The 13,341-nt window shown below is 32.0% G+C and overlaps 1 protein-coding gene and 2 non-coding genes across 3 annotated transcripts; all 3 read right to left on the reverse strand.

Moving 5' to 3' along the window:
• Positions 1-8,785: 8,785 nt before the first annotated feature.
• TRNAH-GUG (transfer RNA histidin (anticodon GUG)) lies at positions 8,786-8,857 on the reverse strand. The gene has a single exon. It is a non-coding gene; the product is annotated as a tRNA-His (tRNA).
• A 442-nt stretch (positions 8,858-9,299) lies between these two features.
• On the reverse strand, positions 9,300-10,893 carry LOC149493013 (Adenosylmethionine decarboxylase family protein). The gene has a single exon (XM_089715361.1). It carries the CDS (start codon positions 10,642-10,644, stop codon positions 9,568-9,570), a length of 1,077 nt encoding a protein of 358 aa, XP_089571487.1. The 5' UTR covers positions 10,645-10,893; the 3' UTR covers positions 9,300-9,567.
• Positions 10,894-11,650: 757 nt separating this feature from the next.
• On the reverse strand, positions 11,651-12,177 carry LOC105640725 (uncharacterized). The gene is made up of 2 exons (XR_016318458.1): positions 11,886-12,177; positions 11,651-11,711 (listed from the first exon to the last, which is right to left on the reverse strand). It is a non-coding gene; the product is annotated as an uncharacterized LOC105640725 (transcript).
• Positions 12,178-13,341: the final 1,164 nt, after the last annotated feature.

The raw sequence follows: 13,341 nt of genomic DNA on the forward strand, positions 1-13,341 counted from the left end.
TTAGTTATTTAATCTATTTATATAATTATGAAAGTACGAATGGATAGGGGAATATTCAGATCACTAAAAATGCTTTTATAAGTTTATGAATTGGCAAAAATATCATTAAAGTTTTTAATTTGATCAGCCGAAATTTTGAAACCATAAAATATAATATATATATATATATATATTAAATAGGGTAATACATGAATATTATATGATAGTATAATATATACATATTATATGGTAATATAATATAATATGGTAATACTTATTTGGGTACTAAATAAAATATATATTAAATATAGTAAGAACATAATATTTTTAAAAATTTTAATTTTATTTGTTGAAAAATTAAAGGTAATCTAATTTTGATTGGTTAAATGATACTATAAGTTACAAATTCAATATGGTAAAAATATAATATTTTAATTATTATTTTTAATAAATCTTTAATTTGATTGGTTATAATTACTTTCTAAAAGTAACTTATTATATAAAAAATTATATATTTTATTATTATTTATTGAGAAATATATTAGAATATTTATTATTTGATAGAAAATAGAAGAATATTTATTATTATTTGATAGAAATTGTAACGCCCTATTTTTCCTGTGTTGAAATAGTAGTTTATCTGTCTGTGAATAATACTGTCGGTCCGGGAGTCGGTATTATTTTGGTCCAGAAAAATTATTATATATGGTTACTATTTTATGTCACATTTTTGGAGCATGCATGCATGCATGATTTTATGGGTAGAAAGTAAGTAATGAATATTTTTGGAGAATTTTAGAGAATTAGTGAGTAGTAACTTAAGATGTGATATTAATTAAGGAAATTAGAGGCAATAGTTATATGGATTAAATTTGAAATGGTGTTATATTATTATGTAATTTATACTGTAAGTATATTATTGTAAATTAATTGGGTGTATTTATTGGAAGATAGACTTGGAACTTATTTATTGTGCAGAAAATTCAAAGTAATATGTTTAACTAAATGTATCTAATTGATGCATACGCAAATGTTGTAGTTAGACCTTAGAAGAGTGTTATTGTGTTGTTCTTGGAGTTTGATGGAGTTTGGAGTTTTGAAATTGGGAGTGTTTTGTATTCACTTGTTTGGCAATGTCTATATTTAGGGGAAACTCTTGCAGTTTTTCTATAGGTTTCTCCCAAATCATTTTTTTAAAAAAAAAAAATAATACTACTTGTTAAACTTGTGAATATTAAATCACTTCTAAGTCATACTAGGATTTTCTGATTTATATGTTAAGTTAAGACGGTGCCTCCGGCACCGAATGTGACATCCGCCGTCGGGTCTCTCGGGACTGGGCGGTGGGTGTTACAGAAATACATATATAATATAAAATTATGATATAACATGTTATATTAGCAAACCATATAATATATATTAAAAAAAAATTTCTCAAAAAAAGCAACCATAAAATTAATTATATGTTCACCGACTTTAGCAAAAAGTAAAAAAAAAATACTAAAAATTATAAATAATATTTTCAAATAATATTAATTATTATAATAGCTAATATTGGTTTCTCACATTTAGTAATATAGACAGTTTGCGGTATTATATTATATACCAAAAAATTAAGTTAATAATAAATTTAAATTGTTGTAAGAAAATTTGAATTGATTAATAAGAAATTATATTTTAATGAAAATTTAGGTTCTTAACCTGTAATAATGTTTTATTATTATAAATATGTTAGTTATTTAGTTATTGAATTTTTGTATTATTATTTTTATTATTATAAGAATTAAGTAACGGAGTTAATTCTGATAATGGGTAATTACTGAAATTACACAGACAAGCAACTCTATCTTTCTAATTACCAAGTTCAAATTCAATGCCAATGTCATTTAATTTTCCAAGTTATATTCTTTTACTGCAATTCAATTTTAATACCAGTCCTTCACTTTAAAAATTATTATTTTTAAAAATGAAAAATTATTATTAAAAATTACTGCAATACAATAAAAACACAATAGGTCTTTTAAAAAATTTGAAACGCCATGAAAACAAAACTATAAAGTTCAATAGCAATTTTGTGCTATAGGCCATTAAATTAAACTATACAAAAGCAGATAGCTTTAATTTAAAAAGCAAAAGCTGCTTTTATCTCTCTATACATAGTATACATGTGTGTCTATAAATACTTGTATAGGCCCTACTCCTATCTTCATTTATTACCATCCGATGAAGAACCGATGGTGATAGTCTTACAAGGGAACAGTACTTATAAGTATACTTGAATGCTTTGTATCAGAGTGGAAGCTGAGGTCCCATTCCATGCACACAACATAATGTGAGCACATACTAATTATAGTCTTTCGCTGTTGTACATGGTTACACGTGCAATGTAGGCCCCACATTGATGCGTTGACTTAATATTCAAAGAATAGACAATTTCTTTTGACCAATTTGGTAAATCTCATATTTATTGGTCATCCATTGGAAGCAAAGCATGTGTAGAAGATAAGAATTATAATTATTTTATAATTGGTAATTAATGATAAGATATAAAGTCTATTAAGACAGGTTTAGGGTTAACTTCAAGTGCAATTAGGTATTGAAAGAGACATTTGCTTGAAATGCAAATTAAGTGGGTGTTTGGATGTAAGCCCTTTTGTCCCCATTTCATGGTTAAGAAGTAGGAAGTTTTTAAATTAGGAGTAGGAATTGAAAGTGACAATACCTTCAACTGTCTCTCTCAAATGGGAAAATCTTATTATAGCTCATAGCCTCACTAGCCATTACCCATGTTGAATTCAGTTGTAGTAAAGGGTACCTCATGGATGTTTTTTCTTTTTTCCCATTTTCAGTCAATGTTTATACTCATTTAAGGACATCAACTTTGATATAAAACATTTTTAAAGGTATTTTTTTATGTAGACATGCCTAAGCGTAAAATTAATTAAATTGAATCGAATCAAATTGGATTCAATTTGATGTGATTCAATTTGGTCTTTTACATGTTTAGTTCAATTTTGAGTTTATTAGGAAAAAAATTAAATTTCTTTTTGTTCAGTTTGATTTTCACTAAATAAAAATAATAATAAATTCATCTAAAAATTGTCAAAAATCAAACTAAACCAATCAAATCAAAATGATTGGATTGATTTTATACACTAATCGATTCAGTTAAGGGTAAGCAATACTCGGTCTGAACTGAATAATCAAACCAAACTAATTTATTTCGGTTTAATTCGATTAACATTTTAAGAGTTTTATTACTGTTCAGTTTAAATAGTAATAACTGAATGATTTACGATTTTTGATTTGATCACTTTTATAGCTAACCAAATTGATATTTATGCGTAAAATTTAGTTCGAAATAATTGAACTAATTTTCACGCTCTGCAGATCGGTTATTCACCCCTAATTTTTCGTCCAAATGTAAAGTTTTGTATCAAAATTAAGGGTATTTAGTTTTGAAATTCTAACTAAAAAGTAAACTTTTCCTTTCACGAGATTTAATTATCCTTGGTATCAATTAGGGGATAGCTAAGAATGCATCCAAACAACCTTTGGAGAGTTTGATTGAGAAAGGGATAACACCCACAACAACCCAAAAGCAAGTTAGATATTGTTAGCTTCATGTTCCATCTTTAAAATGCATCAAATCACTTCCACTCACTAATAAGATTCTGGATGCGAAAATAAGGGTCCCAAATTGACCCACTTCAATAAAATTTAAAGAAAAAAAAAAAAAGCAAGCGCTACATTGTGATTGGAACATGCACAAAACATGAGAGACCTAATATGTAATTATATGAGAGAAGGTAGAGAAGGACCACTGCCAGTTGATTTGCCTGTGGATTGCTTAGCTTTATCAGTGAATTAAGAGCCAATTTCACTTTGGACACACATGTGTAATGTGCCCTCCCTTGCCTCTCTCACATCCAATAAGCAACCAACTTGGTGGATTCTTGATTTTCTTGAGCAATTTTGACAAAAAAAGTATTAATAAATGTCAAAAACACTCAAAAAAAAAATATTATTGATAGTATAGAGAAGAATATAATGTTCAACAAAATTCGTAACTTTAAAAATATAATAAGTCATTCGCAAAATTTAAGGTGCCGCGAAATTTTTTCTCTAAAGTACATAGATATATTTATGTATTTGGCATTTTTTCTTTCTTTTTTATTTTTAACTCTTCAAAATCCAAATAAAATTTATATGAAATTTTTTCAAACATAATTAAATAATAATTTACACTTAAAAACAAATTTTATTAATATAACTTCAAGTTATTCAAATATAAAAATACAAAAAACCAAATTTCTTAATCTCAATCATAAACCTCAAGATCTTAATCACAGCTAATTGAGCTAGGGTTTGGATTGGAGTCAAAAAGTAGTCAAAAACAAAGTGGGGTTGTAAAGAGAAGTTGACTAATAATCCTAATGAACATATGCACTTAGAAGATACCTTCTCAAATGAGTAGGAAATAATTGTTACTTCTTTTTTACCATTTGGTTTATTTGAATGAAAAGAAAGCCAAGAAGAAGCAAATATTATTTTATTTGTTTTTTTTTAAAGAAGTTGTACTAATATCACATGATATTAGGTCAGTCTTTTGTCCCTTAAAAACTTAAAAGAAGACATTATATAGCCTCCAAAATAGCAGGCATACCCTAACCCCACCATACACCCCAATCACTTCACAATTTCTTCCATCACCCACTACAATTTTTTGTAACCTAATGTCAACCTCTCCTCTCTCATTCTGTATATGTATGATTCTATCACAGACCAGCTACATTTTATGTCATGTACACTTCAAATACCTTTTCTTTTTATGACAATTCATTTCAAGGACAAGTTAAACAATAAATGCTTTCTTCATCTTACATATATCCAACTTGTTAACTAGCCAATATACATAATTCCCATTTCCCACAATAAAAGGGAAAATAAATTGCTAATAAAGTTTGGGTTTAGTAGTATTAAAACCAAAAAAAAATTGTATTTTGAGTCTCTGTAAGGTCCAGATCGAAGAGTCCTATCGGACGAGGGCGAGGGGAAGGGGTTTTACATCCCACTCCCCACTCCCCACTCCTCACTCCTCACGCCAATGCGAACATTTTCCCTCATCATCTCCGTCCGAAGAAATCCCTGTCAGATTGCTTCCCATAAGAATCTGCATTATGAAGGCCAAAAGAATCCTTTATATCTCGTATTATATCTGCCATAATCAATATAGTCAATGCAGAAAAAGAACATTTTCAAACACTAATGATCTCATCAAGAAGGTAACATTTCAAAATATTAAAATGGCTAGCTCTTTCTTTTCACAAGGGCCAGGTAGAATAAATTCTATCTCAAAGGTAGACACAATGAAAGCTTAGGATGCCCACACGTGAACCCATACTTCTTTTTCTTGCCTTTAGCAGTGCATAACATACATAAACTTTTTTGCATTTTTCCCTAAATTCCTAATACCATCCCATAAAAAGAATGAGGAAACAGTCAAGCAACGGTCACCTGCACCCTCTCTGTCTCTCTTTTATTGGCTATAATGTTATCATAACCATCCAACAGATAAAGATAAGATGCAGCACGTACATGAGATCATGTATAACCATAGAGTGCCAACACGGTGAGAAAGAAGCCAGTTTTGGAGTACATGGGTCCTCCTAACACTTTTTGTGATGAATAATTTTGATCCCTTGAAAGGACCTAAAAGAACTTATTGCACTGTTTGAGTCTAAAAACTTTGGTGTCCTTACTCATTTTGTCACTTCACATCTTTTCTGCTGTGAGGCACTTAGGTTTAATCAGACACTAAAGTAGAATATTAAACAGTAATCTAAGCTTTTTCTTTCCATCTTAAGCATAGTTTAGGGTGTTTCTCTACAGCAGAATATTAGGATTGGCCTATCAAAATGAAGATCACAGTTCAAATCTGTCTAGTTAGAATCCTTCTAGTTAATGATATGATTTAACATATTTTAGAAGCATTAGAAAAAGAAAGAAAGTGGAAGCAACGATGCAAGGACAAAATGGTAACAATCCAAAAATAAAGTGAGCACTGAGTAAAGCAAGGGGGAAAAGAGAGTATAAAACAAAGATTCGACACTAAAAGCCCCTTAAAATTGGAAGTTAAATCACTACTTTAGCAAGCGGAATAGGCCTCTACTCTCTTGCATAGATCATACGGCAATAAGAGGGTCCTCATACGTTAAAGACAGAATGAAAATCTACCTGTAATACTAAATCTATGGGCTATTTTCTGTAATCAATAAATCCAAGTTAAGAAGAATTCATTAGTCTCGAAAATGATAAACAAGTCATAGAAAGCTGTCTTAGAATTATTAAGTTGATCTATATGGTTTAATATATTGGTAAGAAGAAACTCACTAGGAACAAAACTAAATAAATAAACTAATTATTCCTTATGACTCCTTTTCACAGTACTTTCGGCTTCCTGTCTTCCAAGAAAAGTTGGATGGCATTGATACTAGCTTAAGTCAAAAAAAGCAACTGTGAGAAGGCGCTTGTGATGCCCCAAGCAAAGCCACAGACACTTGGAGCAACTTTAGAAGGAACATTCGGCACAAGATGCTCTTTCTTTTTATGCTAAGTTCTTTTAACCAAGATCCATAGGCTCCATGGATCATTCTCAGACCCATTTCACGTGATACAAAAAGATAAAAGTTCTGTTAAGGAGTTGTTTTTTATTTTCCTGTCTCCAAATATGGCAAGGTGATCATTTCACAATTATGCATCTTTCGGTCCTAGCCTAGGCATAGCAAAACTGGGTATTTGATCACGAAAACAGAGTTAGTTGAGAAACACTATGGACAATATTTAAAAATACAAAACAGGTGCACCACAAAGCATGTATGTAAATGCAAAATTTATGTATGTGCATATTGATGTGCGCATACACAAGTGGTCAAACCCACTGCATATACAGCTTTCAGCTTTCACCATGGCAATCTGCTTAAACTCTATTGCATTTGAGTGGTCAATGCCAAGTGTTTCAAAAGCAACGTAGGAAGCTGAATTGCTCTCTTCATCATATAAATGAATGAAGCAGAAATTGTCCCCGGTCTCCCACTTCAAAGGCAAGTCAATACAATCACGAATAATGCTACCCGTGGAACAAATTATATTCATATCTTCAGATGGTGAAAGAAAAAGTACCACAGCTACACTTGTCTTTCAGAAAAGCGAGGACGTGAGTTCAGATACAACTTGTGCATAATCTGCCTTCAATTTTTCTTGGTCCCCATTGTCCAGTTCCCCCTTTCTAGCTTGGACAACACTAGAACACAGCATATAGGCCTCTTGGTAGCTCCAGCAGTGGCAAGATTCCTGGGGGGAAAAAATTGGGTAATTCTGAATCAGCAAATTTAAAATAAATTCATGCCAATTCCCCAATCTCACTAAGCATCTTTAACAGTTACAAGAAGATTAATTAATGGCAAACAAGAATGTCAAGGAGTGCTGAAGCAGATAATCTTTAAACTATATGTTGGAATCAAGAAACTAGCAAAGGCCACCATCAAATTTCTCTAATATGCCTGATTAAAAATATGACCAAGGTTATTATTGATTCCTCAAGCAATGAGCAGAAAGGCGACTGAGATAGTCTTATGCACATCTATATGATGGTAAGCGAGTCTCTAAAGAAAAATAAGACAGCAGAAAAACAGTCCTACCTGATATGAAAAAAAAAAAAAAAAATCAAGTGGACGACAACCTATTAAAAAGACCATGGTTCCAATGGCATGACAAGTTGCATCAGTTGTAGAATGTAATGCAACGGAATTCCATTCTACCATCTAAACAAAATGATTCTACAAGTATAAATTTCTCTGTGGAACTTCATACAGCATAATTAAACCATACCCAAATATACAATTCATCTTAAACCAATAAACAAGCGAACTATGAAAATAATAAGAATATGAATTCAATATGCTAAAAACTGGTGCATGCTGCACACAAGACCAAATATTGGGAAGAACATCACAAATTTCTTTAATAATGAAATGGATTAAATAGAGGCAGATAATATTACAAGAGGAAACCCAGAACCAGAAATTACATTTCAAATTAGCCCAAGCGGGAAAAAGACCTAGAGCGGAGAATCCGAAGTTAAAACTTCAAACTTACCTCTTTTAATGGAATATATATATATATATATATATATATATATATATATATATATATATATATTTATTTATGAATGTCAGCCTCTTCACATATGATTGGAATACGAGCGATGACATCTACGGGCGAAAGGTTTCCTGCTATTATGCATAACCTGTATTGAAATGGCAGTCCGAATACTTCAGAACCAACTATCTATAAAGCTACAGAGTACAGACTTCACAAGCATTTGAAAAGATGTCATAAATGCAATAGTTAATCAATTCCAGTTACAATATGTCGATTTTCTCGAAATGCAGGAAATTTGAAGAATACAACTTAGTAAAGACTGGTGTTGTGTGTACATGTATATATACATTGCAAACCAGCTTGATAGTAGCTTGCAGAACTTTTTACCCGCTAAAGGTCTAGCAAAGGGAGACAAAGCCATATTCTCTTCGTCTCTTTCATGTTTGATTTATCTGCTTCACTATCACTTTCCATCTCATGTTCTGTGTTTCGAGCTGTGGCTGTGCTGCTGGGGTTTTAGTTTGTTCCTCAGGGTTTTGGAGCCAGTTTTTCATTTAAGACATCCGGACCGTCCATTGCATTGACATTTTTAAGAAAAACGTCAAAAGAGATCTTGACCGTCAATTAAAAATGCAAAAATATTTGTGGCTGCTGGGATTCGAGCCCAGGTCTCTACGGCCACAACGTAGAATTCTTACCACTAAACTACAGCCACAAGATGGTATGTTAAATCTAATCCGTAATACAGTTCGATATTTGATTTGTTTTTTAACGTAACAAGTTCGGTTCCGCTTTCAATATAAAAAAATCATCAAACTTTTTTTCTGTTCAATTTGGTTTTCATTAAGCCTGTCAAATCGATTCGGTTTAACTTTCAGCTACAAATTTTGAGTCGTTCGACTTGTACTACCGGTTGGATTCAACTGGGGAGTTGAAGCCAAAAGCCATCAAATGATCAACAGAAGGAATTGGGTTAGTAATAGGCCTGGCCTGGAATCTGGAGCGTTCTATAATTGAACATACGTGGAGCTGTAGCCTAATGCGTGTAAATTGAAAAGAACTTGGCAAGTACAGTACAGCAGGATTCAAAAAAAGAATGCAGCACACCAACATCATGAATTTAGTACGGATCCAATGAAATATTACAAGTCCGAACATATACGCAAACTTCTTTACTTAAAGATAAAACTGGTCTCACATGTGAGAGATCAGAGGAGCCATAACTGGCAATACAAACAGGCAACCAAACATTAAAAAAGATAAAACACAACCAAAAACTAAAGATGAACACATTCCGGACTGCGATAACAGACACGGACCATAAAGAAAAGCACAAATCCTACTACATTACTGTCATCAGGCTATGCCTGAGACCAAAAGTTTTGATTTATTAATAGACATGGACCATAGAAATTAAACACGGTATTAATATCCTTCTTCATCTTCTTCCTCTTTCCAGCAGCATTTCAGAGTTGACCTAGGAGAGCCAGAGTCCCCAGTCCTAATGAACTTCTGGTAGACAAGTGAACCACCCTTCCCAAACTCTTCAAAGCTACTCTCTCCACGACAGTATCCCTTGACATCAAGTGAACAAGTCCGCATTAGTTGTTTACCAGCAACATCAGCATGCACAGCAATGGAGAATTGGCTTGGCTGGAAACAAGACAACACCCTGTCAACCAACTGGTTCAGATTCACTTCTTCTGGATGATATCCTACTGTTTCAAAGCTAGCATAGCTGAAACCATCTTCTGGAGTAATATGAATGGTAGATATAGCAGAACCTTCAATTGAATTCATTGAGTAACCACATGGATCAAAATCAAAATCGCATATTTTCGAGTCTGGAAGAATCTTTCTTATGCCAGAATCAACAGTCATGACAGCTGCAGAAGCTGATCGAGTCTTGAAGAAAACAGCAGCCTTCTGCCGGTCCAAACCAGTCATGCACATCTCTACAGTGTAAACAAGGTCGCGGGAGATAGCAGAATCTGCATATGCAGAGTAAACATGCCATTTCTGTGGGCTGTCACTGTCAGACCCACCCATTACATAAGCCATACTGCCCCCACCAAGTTTGCCGAAATAATCATCTAGGACAGCAACTTCTTCAGTGAAGCTGCGATGAGGATAAGACTGAGCTCCAGGGAAAATGAAGCTCCCACGAGTGTACCTCACGGATTTCACTTTAAGGGACAGAGCATTAGACAGCTTCAAAATTGGTGGGATTGCAAGAAGCAGCTTTGTAGTCCCACAGGTTTTGATTATAAGCTTGTAAGGATATATAAAGAGGCTAGACTCAGAAAGGACATAAGAGTCAACATGGTCATTTTTCAATGAATCAACAATAGTACATTCAGCAGGTCCAAGAAACTCATCCAACTGAGCCTTGGAGAGAGCTCGAAGTCCCTTTCCTTCAGGATCAACGAAAATGCCAGGCTCAAAAAATGTTATTTCTAGCCTCTTCTCATAACCTTCAAAACCAATTGCAGAGACCGCCATGGCGATATTGACCAATCAAAGCAGCAAAGCGTTTCACTTTCAGGGATGCAAATGCAGTAACACTCACAAGGAGAATGTGTTTCAAAGATCACAGTTGAAAATGTCACAGTAGTCAGGAAATAGCAGTCGCAGAGAGAGACAGAAAGAGGAAGATATCTGTTGAAGGAGAATTTAAAACTAACTAAACTAATAATATTGACCACTTTATGTGGTCTGGTAGTCTACTAGAAGAATATCAGGATGGTTTGCGAGCGCACTGCAACAAAGAACAAGTAGTCATCATTATCTGATCAAGTTATTCGACAACAAAAACCAACAACAATACCATTTGGAAACTTATGAGTACTTACGTTGGAGTAAGCAGCAGAGCGGAACTTCTTGATGCCACCGTTAGGTCGAATGTCTTCAATGCTGTAACCAAGGGGAGCTTCGTAGAACAAGGATTTACTACTACTACTACTACTACTAGACTTCTTCTTCCCACCTTTTGACTCCATTAGATCATTCAGTCCTTCCTGCTCAACCCACCAAACAAAATAAAGAAAATCAACATGAAACGATATCATCAAAATTCAGGGAATCAAAATGCCAAACAAATTATTTTCAGAACTCTAATGAAAACAGCCTAACCAGAAGCTCAAACAGATATCTAAGACGCAAATATTGAGGCCAAAAAAAATCAACCTTTTGCAGAAAGATTCAAAAGCACCACGATTAAAAAAGACGATACATAACAGATCCAACCAGAAGCTAACAAAAAAAAAATAGTAATAATGTCCAGGAAAAAAATGGAATTTTTTCAATAAAATCAAATCCAAATACAAATCGAATAAAAAAAACAAATCAAGCACAACTCCTAGCCAAACAAGATCTCAGGATTCGTTCCTTTCATCAAGATAATGAAATTTTAATATTTATATGAAATAAAAATACACAAATCCATAAGAAAACAAAATAAAGCAACACCAACAAAAACAAGAACAAATTTCTATATTCACAATGACACTTACAAACACAAAAACGTGAAATCCCTTATCCCAGAAACAATAACAAGGCCGTTGATTTGACTGCAAACAATCCAGGAAATAACAAGAATTATACAAAAAAAAACCATCAAGGAAGAACAAATTCAGAGAAATTGTATACATATATATTTAAAAATAAAATAAAAATCACACGCACGTATGTATACACAGAGGCATAGATTTGAATATTAAAAACAACACAAAAAAAGCACTCACCAGATAAGAAAAAGGGAATGCAAGATGTGATTAGGGGAATTATGAGAGAGAGAAAACTCAAAACCCTAAAAACTTTGATTGAGAGAATGATGAGATCCCCTTCTTTTCCTTTTCTTTATTTTCTTTTTGTGGCTTCACGAAATTGTTGTGATAGGCGACGGCTCTACATGCAATTTATATACAGAGGTCTGGAAATTATTTCGCCACTTTTATACGGAAAACTACGATTTTACCCCTCACTCGTTTCCAAGAAGTTTTCTTTGTTTTACTAAAACGCCCTCGCTGCCAGTCCAGGAGCAACGCATGTTTGTTTCGATTTGTGACCGTTAATTTATGGGGCTGACAGCTAAGTTGCACAATATTCTCTGGCGTAAATTAATTTTAATTAGAAATTAATTTTTTTTAAAAAGAAATTAGCAATTACTACATCTACTCCATAATACTTATCATGTTTGGAATTTCACATTTCTTAGAAAAACTATTAAATTTGTTTAAGTTACAATAAATTATTGAGTAAATTAATTATATTATCCCTAATTTAATATCAATTTTCTAAGAAAATTATTGAATTGAAGTAATAATTATTAGTGATAACAAAAGGTAAATATGGAAAAAAAACATTTATTACTCATTTAAACTACAAATGTGACAAGTATTTTGGAACAAACTATTTTCTTAAATGTGTTAAGTATTTTAGTATAAATTATTTTCTCAAATATGATAAGTATTATGGAACGTGGATAATAATTAATATGTCATACAAGTCCTATTTAATTTTAATTAGAAACTAACATGTTTGATTTGGCAATTAATTAAAATGTTTGATTTTAATTATTCCTATTTAACTTTGAATATGCAATTAATTAATTTTTAATTTCTTTTGTTTATTATATCAAGGCTTTTGTTTATTACATTAAACTTTGAATAAGGAATTTTTTTGAGTTTGCAACCATGTGTTTCTCTTAAGGTGTGTTTGGTTGGATGTAATACAATGTAATGTAATCAAAGATGGAATGCAATAAAAATGTAATAAAATGAAATGTAATTAAAATTACATTACTAGGTTTGATAATATAATTGATAAAATTTATGAAATGCAACCACCATTCCAGTTTTATGTTTGTTTGTAAATATGTAATATAATGTAAATAAAATACTACTACCATTAATCACACCACCGCCACCACCACTCCTTCCCTACCACCAATCATACCACCATCACCACTCTACCACCATCACTGCTACCACCACCACTATCATAACCACCAATAAAAATTTTAATTTTATTGGTCAAAAATAATTATATATTAATTTTATATATAAATCTAAATTATATTGATTAAAATTAGATATTATATTATATATTTAATACAATAAGTATATAATATCTTTAAAGATTTTAATTTTATAGTTAAAAAATATAGGTAATTTTAGTTTTGATTGGTTATATTAATTT

The sequence above is a fragment of the Jatropha curcas genome, chromosome 10 (assembly GCF_041381405.1).
Source record: "Jatropha curcas cultivar XTBG-Jc1 chromosome 10, XTBG_Jcur_1.0, whole genome shotgun sequence".
NCBI classification, from domain to species: Eukaryota; Viridiplantae; Streptophyta; class Magnoliopsida; order Malpighiales; family Euphorbiaceae; genus Jatropha; species Jatropha curcas.